Raw genomic sequence first — 25,270 nt, forward strand, 5'->3', positions numbered from 1 at the left:
GTCATAACTTAAATTAACTAGAAAAAATATTGACCTATGACTCAACCCCATGTCCCATGTCCTATTGGCACCACTTTCATTCACGGTTTGAATTTCTGGTTGCCTTGTGGTTGTGGCCTGGTCCACCCATAGTTCCACAGATGGAGCTGGTGTTTATGAATCGTCGTCTGGGCCTGGTTTGTTGCACATAAGTTTGTCTGCCAGTGATCCGTACGGTAGCACACTCGTCTCAGGCTGCACTTTGCCGGTGTGCCGTCTCCCTGTGAACGTGGACAGCACAGCTGTTTCAATATTTTGATGTTCCTTTTGTTTATAAGTTGCATACACATACTTTATATTGTTTTTAAGTTGGAGCTCACCTGGAATTGTATCCATTGGAATAAAATTCCCATTTTCTTGTTTTATCTTTGGTCTGTTCCATGCAATCAGGAAAACTCCAAGAAATGACAGAAGACAACTGTAAGAAAGGTATGGAAATGATGCGTTTTCATATGCTCTACACTGCATCTTTGATAGCGCAGCACTTACCCACATACAAACATCAAGATGTTGAGCAACGCCAAGTCTTCAAACTCTTGATAGAATACAATACCTGCAAAATAAACACACAATATCTAGCATTTTTATTTAGACAGGATTGGAAGTGTATGTGTAGGATGTACAATTGTAGATGTTTTAGAAACATGGCGTAGATACCAGCCCTCCTAAGCACTGATATACTGTAACTGCCAAGATGGGAGATGACATGATGTGGGTTGTTCATTACACTCAATTTTGTGTTATCTGTCCATACGTGAAGCAACATTATATGAGTGGATGGGACGTGAACAAAGGTGAGAAAAGCTGCTGATATGATGCGCGTCAGTGTGTTATTAAAGCATGAGTGCAGAGCTGAGGCGAGTGCTTTATTTGACAGGTCTGACAGAGAAAGATTATGTTTACTGTGGATGGTTGAGACAGCAGAGCCATTTCAGTTATTGTGGACCACTAAAGGCTGCACTGGAAATGGCCTGAAATGACTTCACTGTTGCAAAATTTACCAACACAAAAAATGTTATTACTCAAAAATCTGTCCTGTACTGAAATAACACGGCCACAACCAACAATTTCGACTTGGCCCTGTTTAAGCTAAATAAAGCCAAAAAGAATTCATGTAGAGATCGTTTAATATACTGTAAATTGGATGAAATTAAATCAGCATTACTACAATAATTCTCAAACTTGTCAGTTGTACAAGAAAAAGTCTAAACTTGAAACATGCTTAGACTAAACCCAAAAACACATTCAAAGCTTTAGACGCACTTAATGAAGCCATAGCTATTGTGGCCGAAAAAGTGAAACTTTTTAGCATTGCTCTCAAATGCTAAAAGGTTAGCATTTCAACTCCCACTTAGAACAGTGCTGCATTCTTGGGCAAGACATTTCACTCATTTTGTAAGTGTGAATGTGTACACTGGTATATAATAAGCTGTTCCATACCATATCAAAAGTACTCTGTTACCAGGCGGACAATAAAAAAGCAGCCATACTCATTTCTAACTTTCCAAACACATTTCTAACATCTCAATTCTTGGATGGGATGAGTTTATAAGCGCATTTAACAACTTTCAGAGACGAGGCTTTTCCACAAGGCTTTGTTATGATCAATAATAAAGCTTTACAAGTACAGTGAATTGCAACAAAGGTGTTGTTTTTTTTACCAATGTTATTCCGCTTCTGGGGGGAAAAACAGGCCTGGGGCCATTGAATAAAGCTACATGTTTCTAAAATAGTGCAAGTGGTTGTTTCTAAAGTGTTCTTTGTATTGGTTGTTATGTCCTTGAGCTTCTTATTCAAACTCTTTGACTAACATACTGTACCTGCGACAACAGCGCTGGTGGTGAAAAACACGTAGTTAATTGGCACTACTTCAGTTGCGTCAAACAGTTTCATGGCCTGGTTCAGAAATCTGTGGAAATCAAAGAGAATATAATTACCTCAGTTTATTGAAGTCTATTTATGTTTTAATATCATAAAAGAGTGAGGTGCCATCGCCAACATTTTCACTTCTCTCATTATGCACAAAGGAGGGAACAGCTGGACTCACTTGATCTGAAAGGCGCAGGAGGCAACCATGACCACAAACATGACGTAGAAGATGGGATAGACGAGCTGCAGGCTTCCTTTTATGGTCTCCGTGATCATCCCAGACACGGCTTTGACTGAGATCACTGTCACTGAGGCTGCGGGGGGGAGCACAGGACAGTGTTTATGCATCAAAGGTATCACAGTCCTGATCAAATTCTACCAACTTTCAACTGGTCTTAAACTTTTGATCGAGACTGTTTTATTTATAATGCACTTAAAATGGCTTAATGTACGAGGCCAGATATTTTCATTTGCTTGCAATGACAAAAACGCTTACTTAAATCTGTTCATCTCCATTTCAAATTCTCTACAAGATTTAGTATTCTTTACTGATATGTTGTGAATTACTTGCACCTCTGTTGTGTCTCTACATTAACTGTTTTCACTCAACATTGCAAACTTTATCCGCTTTCTTTTGCGTGAGATCATACCTAGCAGGGCCACCAGCAACATCACAATCACAATGTGCTTCATGCGCTTTATCTTGTACAGAAACAGGAGGAAGCAGAATAGCAAGATCTCAATGACCTACAGAAAGAAAGTTACATAAGCCAGTTAATGTATTCAAAACTTTGTCAAATTTTACTTTTTCTGAACATCTGACATGTATTTGAGAGAAAATGTACTGAGCTGAACGCTGTAATGGAAACAAATGGCTGTGGCAGAGAAATGAAATAAGTGGTAAGTGTTTAATGAGAAAGGCCCAGGGCTGCACTTGTGAGTTCAATAGTATTCAGCTGTTCAAGTGGCTCTGATGTAACACTATAGAGAGAGGAAGAACACAGGCAGAGTGTGGGGAAAGTACAAAATGGGAGATTAGAAGGTCATGTTAACCTTTGAATCTCTGTCCAAAAGTAAAACTGTACAAATTCTAACATGGCATTGTATACTGTACCTGACAGCCATTAATTCGATATTACCAAGTGTACCTTGATAATATCAAAGGTACTGATGAGGTACAGTACAGATGAGGCAGTGGTAGTTGTTTTGGTTGCTCTTCTGCTTCATACGTTTGTTCGACACCGCAATGACAAGTTACTCAACAAAATATGGGCCGATCTAATATTAGACATTTTTAAAGGCTCACCTGAAAACCCCTCAAGAGTCAACAAAGTCACTGCCCTATTAAAACAAATGTATAAACTTAGACAACAGTTCAATAGGAATTTCAGTGCCTCTTGTCTTGGCCAAATGAATCATGAAAGAGTTTGATCCCAATATAATGAGAGCAAACGATTTAAATAGTTTAATCCATGAGCAGATGCAATTATGTGACAGCAGTTTGTCCTTTGGAAATAATGAGACGTTGATGGATATATTATTGTGCTTAGATTAATTAGCGCCGCAGCTCCACGCTTATGTCTGACTGAAATGAGAAACCTGAAGCATCAATCACTGCAGCCACAGCAAGGTCGCCTCCGTCTGAAGACATCCACTTAACATTCTGCCCCCCTCCACACTTCTCCTTAAAATTCATGATTATTATGTTGCAATCGAATTCTGGGAAACCCAGATTGGATATTTTGCGCATTGAATGTGCACTCTCAAAATGCATTAGGACATTTTCATTCGCCTTTGTATTGTATAGCTACTGTAAGTAACACAATTGCTCATGGGTGAGTGTATTATTCCATGAGAGAAATGGAGTAACGCACACCAAAACTGGTATCAGAGGTGCAGATGTTGAGGGAAGTCTTCATAAATAAAAAAAACAGCATCGCACACTCAAGTAGCCAATGTCCAAAAGTGAATTCATTCAAGATTATGTTTGGGCATTGCCTTCATTGGATCATTTCATTTTTCTTTTTTGAACCACAGTGCATGTGGCGTGGACCAGCCCAGGTGGTTAGATCTAAGCTCTTTTGGACATCGGCTACTTGAGTGTGCAATGCTTTTTTCAGTGTATTATTACGTGTTCTGGGAATGTTTAAATTGGAATTCCCTTTATTTTTAGCCTCAGTACTTCACAAGTGTCATTTGCTTGAAATACATGCAAGATTTGAGAAAGTATGAATTGCACATTTGTAGTCTTTCTGCCTTTGCCCACAAATGCCAGGATATGAGTGACCTTCAGAAATCTTTTCATCTTCTTAGTTATGTTCAAGCTGCTGAAACATGTTCTGTTCATCTTCTTATCTAGTATGCTCACGTTTATAAAAAGTTTTCTGTACCGGTTTACTCACTATGGCAACGGTGATGATGTTCATGCCATTGGTGAAAGTGTAAGAGTGGAGTGTCCCTGGAGCAGAACGGTAAATGGGCCAGTGCTAATGCACTGTACGACCCTGAGGTGAGCACTGCCTCTGAATACAAGATCTGGGTTCATTTTGGCCTGTGGGGTAACCGGAATCGTAATGTTGTCAATGAACTGTGGGCATAAACTAATAAAAGGGAGCTGTTCAAGCCAAATTAGTAAAAGAAGGAGATGCTGAAAGTATATTTTATAAGGTAGAGAAGTCGGCACTAAACATGCATGCTGTTTATACAAACCGGGTTAATGAAGGCTCCCAAGTAACCATTTCTCCATTCAATGGCTTTTATTGCCATAGATAAAACAGTGTGGACTCATAGTAACTTCAGTTGGATTCTTGTACGCTGCTATTTACTTTGGTTATTCCAGTTGTAAGGTTGTGGCAGTTGTCGTATCCTTGGCTGTGAGTGTTAAATTTAATCACATATGCAGAACCATCCATGTGATATTATTAATGGAAAGAGATATTAAAACACCTACTATGTAAACCAGGAAGTAGTAGCTGATGAAGTAGTAGGTGACCATTTGGGCTGTAACCATGGAGATGTTGTGCGGGGCAAAGGTGACCAGGAGGTAGGTCCCTGTGATCGCCAGAGTCCCGCCTGTGGAGAGAGGACAAGCCGGTGTCCAAAGAATGAACTCTAAAGCATCACTTATGGGTGTCTACAGTCCAGTAAAAACAAACTGAAAAACCTAAAGTTATCTACAAAGTATTGAAATGTTGAATAATGATTGACAAATAACCATTTTCAGCTATAAGTGGGAAGACATAATGGTCTTTTGCTTTGCGGATCAGTACGATTACACCTGTTGTGTGTAGGAGTGTTTGTCAGCGCTACAGCTTCTCCTTGACACTGAAATACATTTTCAACATTGCGCTTAAAAATATAAAATGCAACAAACTGGCATCGGTGTTTGTCCCTGTCATCCTTTGATACTGTGTGCACTTTATCTTTCAGTCAGGGGCCGTTGCATATTCACAAAAAGTATCTCTTCACTTTTGCATAATTTCCTCAGTAAATTATTTGTTCATCAAAGCTCTGTTGTTTGGACAAGTCATTATGAAAAGTAAATGACAAATCCATGTTTTGACATTCGCATACAGGATAATTAGGCAGGGAATATTGACTCAGCTTTGTTTACTCCAAGCATGGCATAATTTCAGTGGATACTGACAATACATCCACCTATCAAATGCCTTATATGCAGCAAAAATCCATCATCTTCCATCTTTAAAACTAATCCCTTGAGCTCATGTCCATCAGCTGCTGCACAAATATTCTTCCTTGCACTGCTTTAGTTCTGATCTCGGATGGGAAAAAATTCACTTACAACTCACTACCATAAAGCCATAAACAAGAGATAATCTGTATTAATCACCTGTGAGTGGCTTTATATTCGGGTGTAGGGGCCTATATTGTTGCCAGCCTTAGAAACTACATGTCTATTCAACTGTGTCTAATAGCAGGTTGATGATTCTGAAAGCAAGGAATCGCTGTGTGTTGCCGATGCGACTTCCACTTTTCTCACAGTTGAAACAATTATTGAGGAGCCCATTATAATCATGTCATTGAGCAGCTGAATCTAAACTGAAAATAGAAAACAAACTGCTCATCGCAACAGACAGGAACAGACAGACAAGAAACAGAGGAGGTAAGATTTGCAATGATCTTATTCAGAAATGTTTGTGCTAAGGCCATTAGTGCAAAGCTTTCCAAATATGAATGCAATCTGCAGGTGTCAGGAGTGTTTTATTACCCAGTATATCTGAGGCGCGAATAGTCTCCTTCAGGAAAACCACTGATATGACAGTGCTGGCTGCAAAAGAGAAAAAAAACAACACAAAAACCAACAGGATTATAAACAAACACTGTCTAGACGTAATTTAAATCATTGTGTTATACTGTCCCTTGGTAATAAAAAAACCTATTTGGTGCAGAGAGAGCTTTTGTTCTTTCATGCAGTGTTTTGTGCAACAAGTCGACCAAGGTCAGACTGGATAAGGTTTTTAACAACTATTTACTGCAGGAGGAATACAAATGACCAGGGCCAGGGAAGGACAAATGCAGTGTCAAAAATAATTTCAGGATTATGTTCATGTGTGCCTCCTTGTCCCTCTCTATGGGGTGACAGTTGCAGATGTCCGGCTCAGTTGGATGTCCCGGCCCAGACAGAGAGATGGCTGGACTGTAGCTCAGACCATCTGTGTTTCTGGCCCTGACCTGCCCCCTACTGCCCATTGGACTCCACAGTGACGCAAGCTCCTTTCATTTAGTTCAATGTGGTTGTTATAGTTTTAGTTTTAATTCATGATTTGATCATTTAGTTATTTCGATAACTTTTGAAACACCTACAAACTCTTTCTGACAAACAGTAAAATATCTGGTCAATTACATTTATTACAATAACATATATAGTAGGAACCGGATGTTTACATACACTTTATAAAAAGATACATTTGCATTTTTTTCCCCAAACCAGAATTAAAAAAATATATATATATATTTGTCAAATTCCAGAACAATGAGAGAGATATTTTTTATATTACATTTCATTAATATTTGGTTGCATTGCCTTTAAGCTGTATATTTTGGGGCAAACATTTTGGATTTCCTTCCACAAGCTTCTCACAATAGAATTTTGGTCCATTCCTCCAAACAGAACTGGTGTAACTGAACCAAATTTGTAGACCACCTTGCGTGCACACATGCCATTTCAGCTCTGCCCAGACATTTTCAACTGGATTGAGATCAGGACTTTGCGATGGCCACTTCAAAACATTGACTTTGTAACCAGTATTGGCCATATGTTTTGGGAACTGTCCATTTGGAAGATCAAGCTTTAACTTCTTGGCTGATGTCTTGAGATGCTCTTTCTTCATGATGTCATCTATTTTGTGAAGTGCACCAGTCCCTCCCAGAGCAAAACAACCCCACAGCATGATGTGATTCTGATTTCATGAAAAAAATACAAGTGTGTTTGTATGTTCCCACTGTATATATTTTTCATCAATTAATTTGCAACAGTTTTTTTTATTTATTTAAGTAATATCATCCCCTTATTGTTATTTTTAATTTTTTATTCAGAAATCAGGGCCCCTTAGAAGTACTGTACCACAGTTTGGGTCCCGAAAACAGCTACAATATTGAGGGCCAATACTATGCCTGAACATGAATACCTGATGGAGTACCGACCGTAAAGTGAAACTTGCCACTATATCTTCATGTATAATGCATGTAAATAATAAATATACAATATCCGCGTGATTAAGAAGTGTCATCCCGCTCAGATAAACGGCCCTCATTAAGCCGCTCCTCCTTTGTGCAGCACAGCTTTCCTAACCCCATTCATCCTCATCATCAGAAAGACCACACGCACAGTTACACACACGCTTAGCCTCAGATTAGTTTTCTTAATGTTTCCCCCGATGATGTGCTGGAAAAGAGGAGACGTATGTTGTTGTGACAGACAGCCGGCTCATGTGCATTATGTTGAAGTGTGATAAGAAAGAGAGCCAGGCTAAAAGAATGAGTGACAGGCAGTGGAGGCATGGGCAAGTGAGGGACAGCGGCATTGTTATTGTTACAAAAGGCATAGTTATTTTAACAGAGCCAACTGGAAAGGGCTGATTTGGAAGGAGTTAGTGACAGTGAGGTGGACTGGTGTGTGCAGGTGACAGGAAATGCACGGAGTAAATACAAATAATGAGGGAAAACATAAGGGAAGATGCTACGAAATAAAAGAAAAATGAATGTGGCTGCTTGTTATAGATAGCCTATGTCATTTTTGAATGAGTTAGACCTCTAACTTTTCATATCAAGTACCACCTTGTAAATATTTGACCGTCCCACCAAGATCAAGATCAAATCGGGTCTAAACAGTGACTAAACCAGAGCTACACTGGACAAAAAGAAACACATCGTACATAAATGCATAGGCATAGGCACTAAAGCATAGATGAAATGATCTCTAATAAACATAAGTGTAAAATTGCAGATGACCCTGAGAAACTAGTACCACAGTTTGATATCACCAGGTTAGACGATGTTGAGCGTACTCTGAAATCACCATTTGCAATAATTCTTCTGCAATGCTTCCTGGATGATGTCTTTGTTAAAGCAAATCAAACAAATCAAGTACAAGACAGTATGTTTTAATCCTCATTGGTGAGTGGATGTGAAAGCTTGTCTGTATAATATGCTATGCTGTATTTTATATGCAATAAAATAATATTGAAAAGAATCCTTTGCAATGTTGATGTGAGTATCCTGGAGTGAAATATATTGTCAGATATACTACATAAACAGTATCACCACATTTTATCATTTCTTTCCCAGGCACATCGATCTCACTTTGTATGGCGTTGCTATGGTGATTGTCAGATCCAGCCAGCCCCACGAGGCGGAGACTGAAGTCCTAAATGTGAATCATATGATCATAGTCCGGCTATGAAATATTTAACAATCCTGGTGCAACGCAGAGGAAAAGAGGGTCTTCTCAGGTGAAGTCTGACAGTGATGTGTGTCCTCCTATTTAGGACGTTTGACCAGATAAACCTAGAAGAAATGATGTTCTTCTACTTGCGGAATAATTTTTAAAGTAATAGTTGCAAAGCTGCCAACTGCAGGATGCTTAATTAACTAATTTACATTTTTAATGCTATACTGTGTAACATATCACCCAATAGTTAGAATAAAATGTATGCAATTATTTTTTCAATATGATGACTCTGTACATGATTCTGTACTGCCAGCTTCAGGCCTGATGAGACGCTGCTGCTTTGACAACAGGTAGCCTGACTTTGGGTTTAAATTTGTTATTTTAATAAACCACTGCAAAAGAAAGTCTCAAAAGCAAAGAGCCAAGCTCGAGGAGAGTAAGCATGTGCTGACTTTTGTTGCTCTTGGGATGTATGTAGCAACGTCATGTGTCCTCGAAATGTTCCGCAGTGTGGTTTATATATTTAATTGTATAAAGCTATAGTACTTTGAAATAGTTTGTAGGATTGTACTCATTTACTACAATTTAATTATCATGAGACCAAATCCCCTAAATGCCCTTGAGTTGCTTTGAGCATCTGCTCCACTCCCACAGGATGACCTCAAGCCATAATACTGTCAGGAAAATACTTTTCCCCTGTGCTTTTCTTACAAAAATATCACCTTGAAACAATCCCCTAGGAGGACATGTAGCGCTTTGATAACATGTTCAAACACCTGTGTATGGATTTTCTTGTATACATTAAACCTGTTGCACAAGCTATACTCCCATATCGCACTGTTTATCCACAACATCTTGCTCTGTTGATGCAAATCTTTTCGATAGAGGCTCAGTTCAAATAGACTCTTGTGTGCAGTTGTCCAAAGTCAGACACAGAAAGCCTCAAGGGCTGCACGTAAAAAGACACCTGTTGCACTTTACAAGCAGTCTCACAGCAAGAACACAGATGGATGAATAAATACAGTTGTTAGTGTGTAGGCTCTCAATTGTACAGGAGCTGTCCATCTTCAATGAAGGTTCTTGAGTCATCTTCTGTATTTGTAGTAAGTGTAGAACGTTTCGCGTCTCATCTAAAAGGCTTCATCAGCGACACAAAAGTTTAAGCTCAGCCTGCAGACGAGATAAAGACCACACGGAGGAGTTCAGCTTGGCTCAGTCCCTCTCCTCTATTAACGGCTACTCTCACCTGTGGGTAAACACATTTGTAGTTATAAGTCTTAATGACCCAACTCACACCTGAGTTTCCGTCTGAACGAACCTCATCTCAGCTGATCACTGCCAATTACCTGCCTATTGAACTGTCCTGGGCTGAATTTCAGCCTCATTAGACAGAACTCCAGGCCTGGGACGCTGGAGGCTGCTGTACACAGGTGACAGATGAAATCTCAGACCTCCATTCCTGTTCATGGAGGGGTTTTGTTTCTTAACAAAAAAAAAATACTTCTTTGACTCCTCTCTCAAATAAGGTTTCTTTTTCAACTAATACTTACACTTCAGTGAGGTAACATGGAGAATAAAAACCTACCAAACAAAAATAATGACTTGCTCTATGCTCAACTATGTCTAACAGGCTTTAATGATTCCAAATGTCCCGGACAAATGTTTTGCTTGTTTTGCTGCTGATAAAACGAACAAGACAAACAACAACCTGATCTATTGTCACACAGAGCAATGCATCTCCTCCAAATGTTTTATCATTTTTACACATCTGTACAGCGCTGCAGGTCTGTGTGTGCTGTGATAAACACTCATGCCTTGTGATACTTCTCTTGCTTGTTTTGCATGGCAGACAGTGTCTCTAGCTGTAGGCTGATAATGCGATTTTAACTTGTTGATAGAGAGTGGGCAGGTTTAAGAGGACAGAAGTAATTGCTGACAGTGGAGTATAACGGTGCACACACAGCCTGACAGCAACTCATCTTCTTGCCCCCCCCACAGCCGCTCTCTACCTCTCAGCTGGGTGTCTCTCTACATTCAAATCCTCATTCTCATCCCGTGGATTCAATTCTCTACTTTTCACCCACTTGCACTCACCAAAACACTTCTCCTCTCACCTCCTAGTTCAGTTCATGAGCGTAAACCACAAACTGTCAATGATGAGAGCCATGTGTATAGATGTAACTAGATCTTTGATGCATTTGAGGTCATTCATACGCTTGTCATTCGTGTTTCCCAGCAACTTTGGGCCTTAAGTGTCTTGCAGTGTTCATGAATACAGTTAGTTTATTTTGTAATTACGTTTCATAATGTTTCAGGAATGCATTTAAGTTAGGTGTTTTTTTCTGGCTTAGACACTTTTAGACCCGGGTTTAGTTCTTATTTGATCTAGGTGGTTAAACACTGAGAATCACTGAAGCTTGAGAGCCCAGAAATGATCACAGGGAAGCAGCCTTAAGTCAAATCTTGGCTGTATGGTTGAGCTGAGTGGCAATTTTTCTCTTGTTGAAATATTAATTTCCGAACCTCAATTTGCCCACATCGCTCCCTTGTTATACGTTTCGGAAACACTTACAATGCAACTGTCAAACTCCTGTTAACGCGGCACAAGCTTTTACTCAAAAGTAATTGCAGAGAACAGGGGCTGCAGCCGCTTTAACAAGATTTGTGTTTTTTCTCTGTGCTTTCCTCTGACCATCCATCCCCCAGCGAGACGTGACGGTAGGAAAATCATTTGAAGCGTTGTGGTAATAGGTGTCATTAATATCGGTGAGTCAGACGCACCTCCAGCTCTGAGTGATGGAGGCAGCCTCAGTCCTGCTCAATATTTAACCTTGCGTTTAGAGTGTTTGCACTGAGCAGCTGACAGGTGCGGCAGCTGAGAGCCTTTGTTTTGATTGGCTAATGATTCGAGCTTACTCCAGTTCACACCACACTGTAAAACGATCTTTTCTGGAGTGGATTCAAAATGTCACGACTAATTGTTTCGGTTGGTGTCTGTGGCTGCGGGTACAGGCAGCAAGTAATGCAAAAACATAAATAAGGTGTTGCTTCTCAGTTAATCAGTACAATAAATCATACTGTGTTAGTGTCAGACTATAGCTCAACTTCACCAAACTCGTTCTAAGCTCTTCTGTGATCCACAACACGTTTGATTTGTTAGCATGCTGTTTGCTGAAAGTGAAATCTTATCTTTACTTTTTTTTTTATTGTGTCATTCCCACTAACGCTGCAGTGATCAGTTTGAAATCCTGACCAGCCCAATCTCTCACTCCTTACTTTTTTATGATACCCTTATTGTTAAGGTTTAAAACTGTATGAGATCCATAAGATTTCACTCATGTTATAGACTCTTGTTGTGACAGCTGTGAACCTATTTTCCCACCTCATCATGTATTATGTATAAGAGTTGTTCCTTACCAATGACAGACACGCAGCCCAGAGGAGCGATGAGTGACGCCGGGACAAAACCATAAGCAGCGAAGTTCCCCAGTTCCCCCACTCCCATCAGAATCACCCCCATCCACCAGAGGGCAGAGGTGTAGTAGGGCTTGGAGCCATGCTGGGCCTGACGTACATGGGCATATTTCTGACAGAAGGGATGAGACCAAAGGGTGAGATCAGGAGCGAATCAGACAGATAGCACACAAAGCTGTAGTAGCAAATCGACTGAAAGATTACTCTTTATCACATGAGACCCTGAGTCTTTCTTTACTGCATTTCATACATTTATTATGGACAGAAGTTGCCAACAAAGGCACACTCATGTGTACCACAAAAAAAGAGCTTAGGTTATAATTGCTACCACTACTTGCAAATGTGGTTCTCTACTTACTCGAATAGTATAAAATAGGAATGTGATGACTGATGTGCAATGTTAATTTTATTTGATTTACTAATTAGAACATCTCAGCTATTACTATTATAACTACTACTTTGACAAGTATCCTTTCGGAAATCTCCACAAATAACTAGTGGCCATACCGCCTTTGTTCTGCCCGATCCCGCAGACTTCGGAAGCTAAGCAGGAAGGGCCTGGCAGTACTTGGATGGGAGACTGTTTGGGAAACACCAGGAAGCCTGGGCGAATGTAGTAGGCAGCAGTGGCTACAATAGTAGCTTACCACCACCAAGTATGCAGTGTAATGTAAAGCGTCTTTGAGTGTCTAGAAAAGCGCTATATAAAACTGATGCAATGTTATTATTATTCCTACTGTATATTCCACTTCTTAATCGTCTGATCGTATCCCTATAATTTTGACTCTACAAACATATGGTAAACACGTGACTCCCGTAAGTGGAGCATAATAATCCAATACAACATGCCTCCTTAGAGATCTTTGAACAGCCCATCGAGGAAATGTCCTAAACTAGAGATCTGATTATGCTGGTTTTAGATGAGTCTGAAGTAATTCATAATTTGCTCCATATAGTTATTTAAAATAGGATACACATCAAGTACTGCAAATGCTGTGTCTGATCAACAATAAATGGGCTACTGACGATTAGCGTTGTTGCAGTGTTTTTGTTAAAACCACACTTGTGCTGCTCCTTCAAAGGCACACTTGATTTGATTGTGTATTTGTAAGATGATTTTGCATGTTCAGCCGTTTGATTGTGATGACTGGAATATGCATTTATTGAAGCACTCCTTTCCTCTTTATTTTAAAAATATTATACTATTACTACTAGTACTACTATACTATTGTAATTATATGTTTGCAACACAGAGTACCTGCACAGCATTAAGCTGTTTCATGAAGTGCAAAATTACAGTTTAAATGTTGAAGGACTCTTTCTCTTATGGTATAACGTATGAAAATAAACATTATTTGCCAGCGTCCTTAAGAACTCTCAATGTGTAGCTGTCATGATTGCCATGTACCTTTTTTTTTCCGAGGTGGTGTTAGTGCTGTTCTCAATTCTGCTGCTTAGTTACAAATTCAGTTGTTACAGTCAACTCCATGTGCATAAATGTCTGGCATCACCCGCAGCGACACACTACCTGCTGTTGTCTCATTGTCAGGCAGCTCTGGCTCATACCTGTATGTTGAGAGAAATGCTGATGAGCACGTTCCCACAGATGGAGATGCTGATTCCCAGGAGATAAGTCTGTGGAGAAAACAACCGTAAACATGAGACTCATCATTGTCACACAAACTAGTGTAAACAACACAATGTTATACAGTGGAAGTGTGTCATTCCCACAACAGGGGATTTAGTCAAAAAAATCTCCACATATAACTGGGAAATTACAATGATCATGTCAACACAAAAGCCTTCAATGCGATATTTAAACAACACAAAACACTGGTTATACCCTCCAGCTGTAGGTACTACTGAGTCCAGGCTCAGATCTGTAGAAGTGTCTGTGGACATCGCCAGTGTTTCTGTTCTGACAGGTTCAGAACAGAAGTGGCATTGAAGGATTTGTCAAATACAGAGATGACATTTTCCTAAGGGGGATACAATCTTTAAAGTAGCGCAGACCTTGCCATTTCTTGGACAATAAAGAAAAAAAAAGATGCTTCTCTGTCAGACATGCATATTACAGATTCAGATTCAGATTCAGATTCAGAAGACTTTATTTCTCCCCGAGGAGCAATTCATTTGCAGCTTCCCAGCCCAACATTCGTCCATCTCATAAATACAGTGGATAGAAGAATAGGCCTAACACATACAAATAAATAAATAAGTCAGCAAGAAAACAAAACCATAATTGACCTAAGACGACACATTAATGATTAAAATGAGATTCATCCTTGTCTAGCAGCTTTATAGCTGAAGGTATGAAAGACAACAAGGTTCAATGCAATTGTCATCTAGTGGTTAAGGCTGCTGCACATTTCTGAGAAACATATGTTTGTAGTGTTGAGTATATACTCTGTAGAGTATATACTCTGTAGAGTATATACTCTACAGAGCTTTTAACAATCTAAATGTTCCATGCTTTTTGAGGTTATTGCTGGTGGCTCCGCCACACTTTTGCTGAGAATATTATTTCTGAAAGGAAATGTAATTTTTAGGTCATAAACAATCCCCAGTGTCTGTGGGTGGGAAGACTTTAGAAAGAAATTAAAGTGTTCTCTGGGGGCTCAGAGCAGATGATGAAAAACCTGAGGAAAGTTACTCAAATGTGACCTTGTAAGGAAGGGAGCTATTCATCTTCAACTACGACACAGAAACATTCACTGTCAGAACAGGACGTGATACATTACTGGTTCACAACCAGATTCGTTCAAGAGTAGAAAGATTGTTCTGATCATCAAATTAACTCACAAATGTAAATCACTCTGCAACTGCACTCCCTGTATACCCTGCATACATTCATTTTATCTCAAAGGACTGATATTTGTGGGAAAAACTGTCAAAATACTTTCTTCAAACCATGTGCCTGTCATTGTGCTTGTGGTTGTGTGATTTACTGTAAAAAGAAAAAGTCCTCTGAAGTGGCGAAGAATAAGCCAAAGAAGAATAGAGAAGCACAGGGACAACTGAATGAACAAAATGTAAATTATTTTTCTGCAAACACAAAGCTGGATCCATATCACACACTTTAGAGCACACACAGTCAATGCACCGTATTGAGCACCTCGCTGGTACAAACTTGTAACTACATTAATATTCGACGAGCTGCCGTCCAGGGGTCGATGAGATGAAGTGGACACAAAACACAGCGTGGCCTTTGGTCTTTGAATATGTCAGGGAGAGGTGACAGTCTAATAATGATGTACATGGTGTTCACATCAAACTCTTAATTAACCTTTGGAAAATGACTCATTCTTCAGTCACTGTTGACAGGATTCAAAATTAAAACTAATACAGGAATTTGTTTGACACGATGAGGTGAAAAACAAAACAGAATGAATGTTTGGCCAACAGCATGTGTGATGTAAATGGTCTCAGTATATATTCCTTGATAGCCTACATATTCCATTATAGAGCCACTCATCCATTCATCAGGGTGAGTGAAAAGTCTTGCCCAAGTACACAACGAGTCCCTCAAACTTTACATATTTTGCTCATATTCAGCACATAAATCCACCCCGCTGCTCACATCACTCTAATACCTCTCCAGTTAATCTATACATAACCAAACTCATCACCTCTGATGAAGTCCATAAGCCCAGTGGATTTGTGCGCAATTTCAAATTCAGAACAGCTCTCGGGTCCAATCCACTCTGAGACTTAACCAAATGTTTCCGCTCACACACTGTATCCCTGGTTTTCAGACTGAAGATTCACACGTAATTGTTTGTGACCGTGATGACTGAAGGAAAAATAGGCTCAACGTACTTCTGAAGGCCATACTTTCATCCACTTTAAAAACACTCTTAAAGGAATAGGCCACCGTTATTGCACACAGAGATAATGTTCTTACCTGAGCTTAGACGAGTTGATGCGTACCTGTCTGGTCTTTACGCGTGCGCTCAGTGATGCAAAAACACCGAACATGTTGTTTGCATTTAGCCTCTCCTTCTCTCCTCATGGGAGTGAAGCTAGAAACGACCAAGCTCTTCCACATTTTCCCTATTTAAATACTAAAATTAAATGTTCTAAGTCTGGGGTTGAGATGATTTAACCCTGACCTGTAGAGCAAAGTATGTAAAAAAAAAAAAAAAGTATTTTTCTGGCCCATTCGTGTGCGGAGTTATGATTTTTTGTAAACTAAATAACCAGTATACCCATTCCAGCCACTAGGGGGCAACTTAAATAAATAAAAAAGAATCCACAGAGTGCACTGACAGAAGAGATCAGGATATAAACACATTAGAGCCACGTGGTAAATGAAGCTCACCACCACAGACTGTGGAGTGAATGAATAACGACTGATACACTTTGAGAAACTTATGACACAGGCTTGTAAGCAGTTATTACTTTGGTCACATAACGCAATGATGTTTTATTTGAAAATGAAAATAAATGTGGTATTTCAAATTAAAATAAAGTGTGAAGACTTGATTACTGCTTTTGCAAACCCCTACAGCTAAACAAATATGTGCCTGGAATCAAGTGTTGATCTTGTGGATAAAGTAGTGGGGATGACTGTTCCAGGCTATTCTATGTTAAAGCCAACCCGGCCCCTCATCACAGTCAGTAACGTTAATGTGGCCCCCAGAGAAAAAAGTTTAAGGACCCCTGTTCTAAGTGGATAAAAAGGGTACTATATTGTAAGGCGTAATAATACCTTAGGAGCACTTCAACGTCTGCGCAGTATAGTCGAAGTGCTCCAAGTGTTATTTCGCCTTGCAATGGTAAATGGTCTCACTGTCTGTAACTACTCACATAACCGTATTTAAATAGGGGAAACGTGGAAGAGCTTGGTCGCTTTTAACTTCACCCCCCGCTTGGGTCCATGAGGAGAGGAGAAGAGGCTAAAGGCTAACAACATGTTTGGTGTTTTTGCGTGACTGAGCGCACGCGTAAAGAGCAGACGTACGCATCAATTCATCTAGGCTCAGGTAAGAACATGTATGCAAAAACGGTGGCCTATTTCTTTAATAACATTACAATGCTCGGTGTTGTACTCTGCATGTTTAGGGAAAGCCTGTTACAATCTCATGAGCAAACAATAAAATGTCTCTTATGGAATAACACGAGAAGAAGTTACAGTTTAGAGCATTCCAGGTTATTTATTATAAAGACAGTAACTAAACCACAAGACCCTTACAATGTTTTTTTTTTTTAACTTCCAATGGTTTATTAAGATAACACGCTTATAAGATGATAAAACAACTGAAACATTTTGTATATAAATATAAGTCTCTAGTGCCCAACTAATATCTATTTCGATATCCTGAAAAAGTATTTGTCAACCTCCCAAGAGCAATTTCATCCCTGACGCACCTGCTGTAAATCCAGTTTTTCTGAGACCTGCTCATATTCAGGTCACACATCCAGCATCTTCACACGCTGGGTCTCGATTCCAGAATGTACATGTTATTTCCAAGACTGCAGCTGTTTGAATGGTCAGGATGAGAAAGGCAGAACTGGGTCAGATTCAAGCAGAAATAACAGCCACAGTGGACTATAGTGAGTGGAGATGGAGGCGAGAGGTTTCTGTCTGTCTGTTCCCAAATAGATGAAAAGAAAATGCTTAGACCGAGGAGTCAGACTTCGCACAAAAGAGGGAGCACTTCAAAGTGTGAGGAGCGCTACATCTCACCTTTGAATGGACCTACATGTTATTGAAAACAACCACAGAATCTTGGCCTGGGCTTGTGTTTGTTTGTGTGAAAATGAGAGCGTATGTACAGTATTTGGCAGCACACAGTGGGTACACAGCGTCAGTGCCAATGGAAGCAGAAGGCTGCGGACTGAGGAGAGAGAAGAGGAGACAGACGACAGGCCTGAAAAGTTTGGAAAAATTCAATTTGAGTCGGTTTTTCAAATCCAGTTTTGCAATTTCTCTGCTTGCTCAGGTCAACACAGCAAATGGGAAGATCAATGTGTCTTGTAGACTATATACAAAAGTAGATGGATGCACAGAACAACACTACACGAGTAGCCTGGCCTTAGCCATCCGTAAACTCTGGTCAATTATATTTTCCCTACATGTATGTCTGGGTCTGATCTCAGTTACATCGGTTGAATTTAAACCTACCATTCAGCGAGCGGGGTAAGCGGGTGTTCAAGCATTTGCGGCGCATTTGCTGGTTGTAGTTTGGCAATGGCAGCGGATACGAAAGTAATGGAAGCTCTTCGATCCGTTCTGGCTCGGCTTCTAATAAAAAATTTGGATCCGGAAATTAAAATTGATGCCTTGGAATACACAAGGAATGCCACTAAGAGTTATGATAGTTGCTTCACTCACTCGGGCGCATTACATGTGTCATGACCAAACACTAGCGAAAATCAGATCCAATCGTTTCAAAGGAGTTCACCCCTCCCACCTGATAACGGAGCTCAATTGTGAAAGTCCAGACTCTACGAAACGCAACGTGTACGAGGGTATGGTAAAACCAGGCTAATACAAGAGTAATTAATGCAAAAAATAATAAATCTATGACCAATCAGCTGAGCTTTATGGTGTGTATAAAAAGTGTTCTGCGTCAGGCCTTTATCAAACAAAGCACAACTGCAACTCAAAAAGCCTCGCACTTGTGTAGCACTTCACAATATGCCAAAGCACTTTGCATTATTCGTTCACATCTGCGTCATGCCCTGATGATGATATGCTGCTCGTGCCACACCGGCCCTGCTCTGAACGTGGCAGCCAATCTGTGCCAATGGCCTCTGAAACTACCACAAATATGGAGACTAATTCACACAAGCAGGTTGGGTGAAGTGTCCTGACCAAGGACACACTACTTAACCACTTGAGTCACTTTGAGTCAGTGACAAAAAAAAACAGTAACTATTTTCTTTTTGATTTTCATGACATTGTGAAGCCTTAGTGAAGAGAGTAAAGAGAGGAGACAGTGGAGTTCTCTGTGGCAAAGCAAACACGGGAGTGCCTCTGAGGTCAGCTGACTTAGCAAACACTTCACACTCGACACAAGGCCAGAAGAGACTTGCATGTGGTGTGTGTTCTAATAGACTGGCATGTCAAAAAGTGAATGTGCTTCAAATAAAGATACTGAAGAGGGAACTAAATGATTGTGCAGACACAGACTGACTAACTTACATTATCAAAATATACACCAAGACAAAAATAATATAAACTTCATTAGACGCCTGACATTTACAATGGATCTGTTGCTACTTTACACTATATAGTTGTAATGTTGCAGCTATTACGACACCCTTTTGTAATATTAAATCCATGCTTTGACATTTATTCAATTTTAATTCAATCGTTGAGCCACTTGTTTATTAAAGATCCTTCTGACAGTCTTTCAAATGTCTGTGCTAGCACTGTTTGTTTGCTGACATTTTAAAAAATGATTCATTCAGTTCATTCTGTACTGGAGTTAATGCATGGGTATAATACACACTAGCCATAATGGAGTGCTTTACCTGTGAACAGCTGCAATTACTCGTAATTTCCCTTATGAAAATGATAAGATAAGAATTTCTCTATGATTTTATAAACCCCTACATATCATCAACTACTGAACTTACATCATCATTTCTCTAATAATGTCCACTCTGTGATTGAAAAGAGTTTTGTCAAAGTTTAACTCTGGTCCAGTCACAACCTTTTTCATTTCACTTCATGCTTTAGTGGAGTCTGTAATTGTAACTTGCTCCAATGTGGCGCAGGAAGCCGATTAAACGCTCAAACTTTCATTTTTCAAAGTCAAAAGTTAATTTGGAACAAAAGGGGTATTCAGCTGTACAAAGAGGCCAAACCAAAGGAGGGAACCAACGCTACATTCATTTCGTCATGCCTATTTTAATGCAGTTAAAGAAACTCTTTGGTCTGAGATTATTACTCTGAAACTGATTTTGTCTCTGTAAAAGGCTGAAAATAGATAAGTCACAGCTTGATTTTCAGACCAGGACATTTCCCCCCGTCTGCACCAAAGCTTGATGATGAAATGATAAGAAAAGAAAAGGTCTATATCAAAGTGCCATTTAAACTCAGCTGTGTGTATTTGCTGAGTGCTGACTGCTTCTTGTAGGCTACATTCATCAACACAAATAACTTTTGACAAGTCATTTTTCACATTTTACACCATTAAAACGTTTTTTTTTTTTTTAACCAAATCTTGAAGGTATTGCCTGTGGCTGTATTATATTCATCTAACAAGGCTGCAGTGCACAATATTAGAGATAGATGCATGTGATCAATCTAAAGTTTATTGAATTTCTCTGACATCTATTCCAATTTATTCCAAAAGTGAAATCTCTAAAATAAACAAACTTCAACCAGACTTTAAATTGATGGATGACCTAAAACTGAAGTGGTATCTATATATTTCTCCCTAAAAAAGCATCTCACAATAATAAAACAGCAACGCATGTAGCTTTTTAGCTTCTCTAAACAGCGGCTAAAGGACTTGACAGCTCAGATCTCCTTTTGGGGTTGGGACACTGACTGACAGACACTATACCCCTTTGTGTCCCAGGACAACAGGCGTCTGTGCTGCTCCAGAATGGGCTGATATGTGGATGGTGATTGCTCTGGGGAGGAGGGCAAATTGCAAAAACATAACATTCAAGCAGTGCAATGTCGGGGAAAACGTGCAAGCGGCAAAATAATTGTTGAGCATTACGGCGCATTGTAATAGCGTTCCCTTCAGGGGTAATGAGTTTTAAATTGAATAGAGGAAAGCACTTTGCAGTTTCATTGTCTTGCTAATTTCAGCTCCCAACATTTGCCAACATTTTGTACTATAAGGTTATTTGCCAGCCATTGTTTGTTTACGACAACAGTTTTAAATACAGTGGTTCTATTTCTCATCACTTTTATCATTGGTTCCCATCAGCGTGTGTTTTGCAGGCCTTTGCCCTCCCACTCTTATGCAAATTCAAATTCCCTTCATGCTTATGTGTAAAGTCATTGTTGATCCCCATTGAGTAGCAATGTTTCCTCTGTCTGACATCCAAACAGGAGAAGGATGAATGTCGCTACCACAAAATGAAGGCGTCTAACAAGGCTTCAACTGTTTCTAACTGCTGCATAATATTGTCGTCTCTGGTCGTCATGCTTTCATCTGATGTTGTTGCTGTTTCACGCCATCAAACCATACATTCTCAGTAACCCCTACGACAACAGACACGTTCAAGTTCTCTTATTTATTCATTCATCATGTCATATTTTTAGTGATGCAGTATCTGCCGTTTTCCAGGTAACTTAAACCTCCGCAATCTGCTCATGTGTGTGTACTCCCACTTCTGCACATATAGGGCTAAATAATACAAAATATATATGTAAAGAAATGAGAGTCACACTTTTGTTTTCATATTGTAAGACTAAAATGCGTGACAGAGGCTGACGGGATGGCTGTGTTTGAGTGTAGCAACATGAACTGTGTCTCTGATGTACTTATTCCTGACCCATCCTAACCATAAACAAAAAGAACCTTAACATCGTCGGGTAATACTGACCGCTCCACCACATGTCTTTCTCTTAGTCAAACACCGTCTCTGAATCATGCAACATTGCCTGTAGCACCAATGTCGTTTCTTGTACACTATTACAGAGCAGATTTTTTAGCTAAATTGCTTCTACACATTTGCAGCTCATCTCTTTAACTTCAGTATTTTAACTAACTAATAATAAAAAATGTCTATTTCGGGGATTTAACTCTCACATGGGTTGAAATGTGCAGAAATGTATGTACATAGGGAACTGGCTGACTGTTGTACACACAGTTGCTATAGGAGGTGAAGGAGGCGGGGATGAAGGACAGTTCATCTAAAAATAACTGAAAAGAAGAACTACTTTACATTGACGAAACGAGAGTAAAGTTTCTTCGGCTCTAAAGAAGCATTGCTGTATCTTTTAATTGCTTTTTTTCCCTCCTTTTTTTAACCAGCAGCCTACTCTCACAGGAACGCATTGTGAAAGTATCACCCAAGCGTACTCTCCAGAGTTGATGCACAGATGAAAAGAAAGCATAATATGAATGCGCTGAGTTTGCTGGGACCACTTTGAAAACAGGTGTGACAGACGCAGTCCAGCAGAGATTTCATATGTAATAATACTAATAATAATAAGTTACTACACTCCAGCATACATCACTTTGATCTACAGGATTAGTTGGATTCTGTCAAAATTACAGAAAAACTAAAAGCCCCATCTCTGGGAAAAAGGTGGGTGGTGGGCGGATGTAATAGTAAAGTAATAGCATCTTCCCTTTCTTTCTTTATTTTTACTTTTTACATAAGTATTTTGGGCAACACTTTTTACTTCTACTTGGGTAAATTGTCAAGTAAGCATTTTATCTTGGTTACTCTTCCCTCGTCTGCCTTTAATATGCGACTTACTGATGGACAAGGTCATATTGTGTCTTTGCTCTCCACTTAATAAGGCTAAATAGAAACAGGTCAGACACGCTTTTAAAGTATAATTCCCAAAGCAAACATAGAAAAAGACTTCTCTCTAATTTGGACTAACAGTTTCAGGCACGTCCAAGGTTGTAATTACAACTTGCACTGAGAGGCATATTAATGTCGGTATTTGCCTACCTGAAGTGGGTTCTCCAGGATCTCGGCCCGGAACGCATCAGGTGTCACAGCCGCACCTGACGAACCTGAGGCATTCATTTTAAACAAACGTTTCGTCAAACCCGCCAAACAATCGACACTCAGAGACTCTCTTCCACTGTCCTCGCATCTCTGTGCCCTCTTTATCCAACTCCACTCATCCCACGTCTTTGTCCCTTTCGCTGGAAACTGCACGGGGAAAGTTGTTTTCTGACGCGCCGCTGGACCACGCTATAGGCCCCTTCACGTGCGGTCGTAAAGCTGTCAGCCAACCAGGAAAAACAACGATAGAGTAAGATATAAAATGGTTTAAAAAAAAAAAAAGCATAATGCCTACAGCACATCTGCTTAAAACTGACGTTATTATATAGCCTATTCCACAAACTGTGATTTATTTATCGACACTGAAGCTATGACAATGAAACGATGACAATTAACATACTGTACGCAAATGCTACACGGAACAGGCGCACCCACGGACTGGTGTTTTCAGCGGTGTAGACGCTATAGGTGATGTACGGGTTAAAAGTTTGAAGTTGCGAGCTTCTCATAATCTGTTCTTTGTGTAAACATATTTTTGCTCTCATATTTGCGAATAGATTTCCATTGACGTCACATTTCTCCCACAACTCCATCTGGCGCCATCTTGTGTGGCAAGCGGGTCAAGATTTAAATATAGCCTTCATTGATCTTACTATGGAGAAATTCACTTGTTACAAAGAAAGAACTTTTCAAAATCTCAACAGAAATGTGAAAATTAAAGGAATTATTGAATTGGATTTACATTTGAAAATGAAAATGTTACCAACAAGAACAATTCCTGCTTTCCAGTATCCCCGATATTATGTTGATGGGACAGATGTTGATTTTAATTTTGAATTCTAGTAACCAGTTCTGGACCAACATCCAAAACTTAAGATGCATAAGGGAAGAAATGAAATAAGTGCACTAAATCTTCCTCTTCCACCTCAGAATCTACACATGGGATTTTCCATAATGTTGCATAATTGAAGGTATTTTCTTGTTGCTATAATTTTATAGAATCATTTTAATTGAAAGTTGAATAAGAATCAATTGCTTTTAAAAAATATATATATTTTTAAAAGTTTTTTCCATAGGTATGTTGAATTCATCTTCCCATTTAGTATGTTGCACCTAATTTACCATATGGAATATTGTGTGCTACCACAGCAGGGCTATAAATGTAAATGAGAGAATGATGGCTGCGTAAAAAAGGCACAAAACACTCTCCTGATCACATATTCCACATTGCTAGTTTTGCACATGAGCAGAAGCTTGGAAAATGACACCCTTTGTTTTTAAACATATTTTGTGTGTGTTATTGCCGATCTAACAGCGAGGCTTACTATAAGGTTCAATGTTCAATCTTCTCTGAGGAGATTGAAACTTCCCATGATCCCGAATAGGCCATTTTTTAAGGTTTTATCTTAACCTCCTAACCCCCACGTGAACCCATCATTATGGTCAAATTAATGCAGACTCTAGTTTCAGTATGTCAGGTAAGCAAAGCTATGGACGATTTTTTGAAAACACAAGACCTTGTATGACGTCATCACGTTCAGATCAAATAGAGACTGTCAAGCCGACTGCCAGACAGTGCAAAAAGTGCATTTATAGATGAGCATGAGGGAGAGAGAAAAAAACGTCAAAGTCCACAACAAAAGACAAGGCTAAAGCAAAGGTCAACAAAGTCATCTCCAGAGGTCCGCTTAATCTCAGCTCAGATCTGGAACAGTCTCGCTGGCAACAGACAACAGGCTCAAGGGCGCAGTCAGGCTTTCAGCAAACAACACGCCTGACAGAAATGCATTAGTTTGTTATTGACATGGCTATTTTAATTAACGTGATGGAGCTTCTTCAGAATTTAGGCCATGTTGTTGTTCATAAGATTAGATAGAATACTTGACATATGGCCACGATATTGTGTTTATTAAAATTACTATGATATTAGCAACCACATTTAATCCGACAAAGAGGTTTGGGGTTTGTTTTCTCAATGTCAATGACTTCATGCTATATTACCCGCTCTTGCACATACTTGTCTGAGGATCAAGCCTTTCCAAAACTATCCAGGCGTGGACCCTTTAGAATTTTTGTTGTATGATTGAATTTTACACATGATAAGAAAAAAGAAAAGACAAACAACACATAAATTAAAAACAAAAATCTCAGAAAGGAACAGAATAATCGTTGCTTGAGTGTGAAAAGGCTTCTTCATCTGTCCACATCTGTATTCAAGAGCTCCACCCGGAGTCTGTGCTCTTCACTGAACCAGCCTTTGCTCTGTCGTAATCATCAGCGCTCATGCTCTGTGATTACAGTAGAGGCCCGGCGACA

General features: G+C 39.6%; 1 protein-coding gene across 1 annotated transcript; it reads right to left on the minus strand.

The window, feature by feature from the left end:
* Positions 1 to 61: 61 nt before the first annotated feature.
* On the minus strand, positions 62 to 23,146 carry nipal2 (NIPA like domain containing 2). Its single transcript, XM_079561237.1, has 11 exons — positions 22,895 to 23,146; positions 13,859 to 13,927; positions 12,236 to 12,404; positions 6,137 to 6,196; positions 4,859 to 4,980; positions 2,559 to 2,655; positions 2,087 to 2,222; positions 1,860 to 1,948; positions 529 to 592; positions 360 to 457; positions 62 to 260 (listed from the first exon to the last, which is right to left on the minus strand). Exons 1-11 carry the CDS (start codon positions 22,970 to 22,972, stop codon positions 154 to 156), a joined length of 1,089 nt encoding a protein of 362 aa, XP_079417363.1. The 5' UTR covers positions 22,973 to 23,146; the 3' UTR covers positions 62 to 153.
* Positions 23,147 to 25,270: the final 2,124 nt, after the last annotated feature.

The sequence above is a fragment of the Gobius niger genome, assembly GCF_951799975.1.
Source record: "Gobius niger genome assembly, chromosome: 8".
NCBI classification, from domain to species: domain Eukaryota; kingdom Metazoa; phylum Chordata; class Actinopteri; order Gobiiformes; family Gobiidae; genus Gobius; species Gobius niger.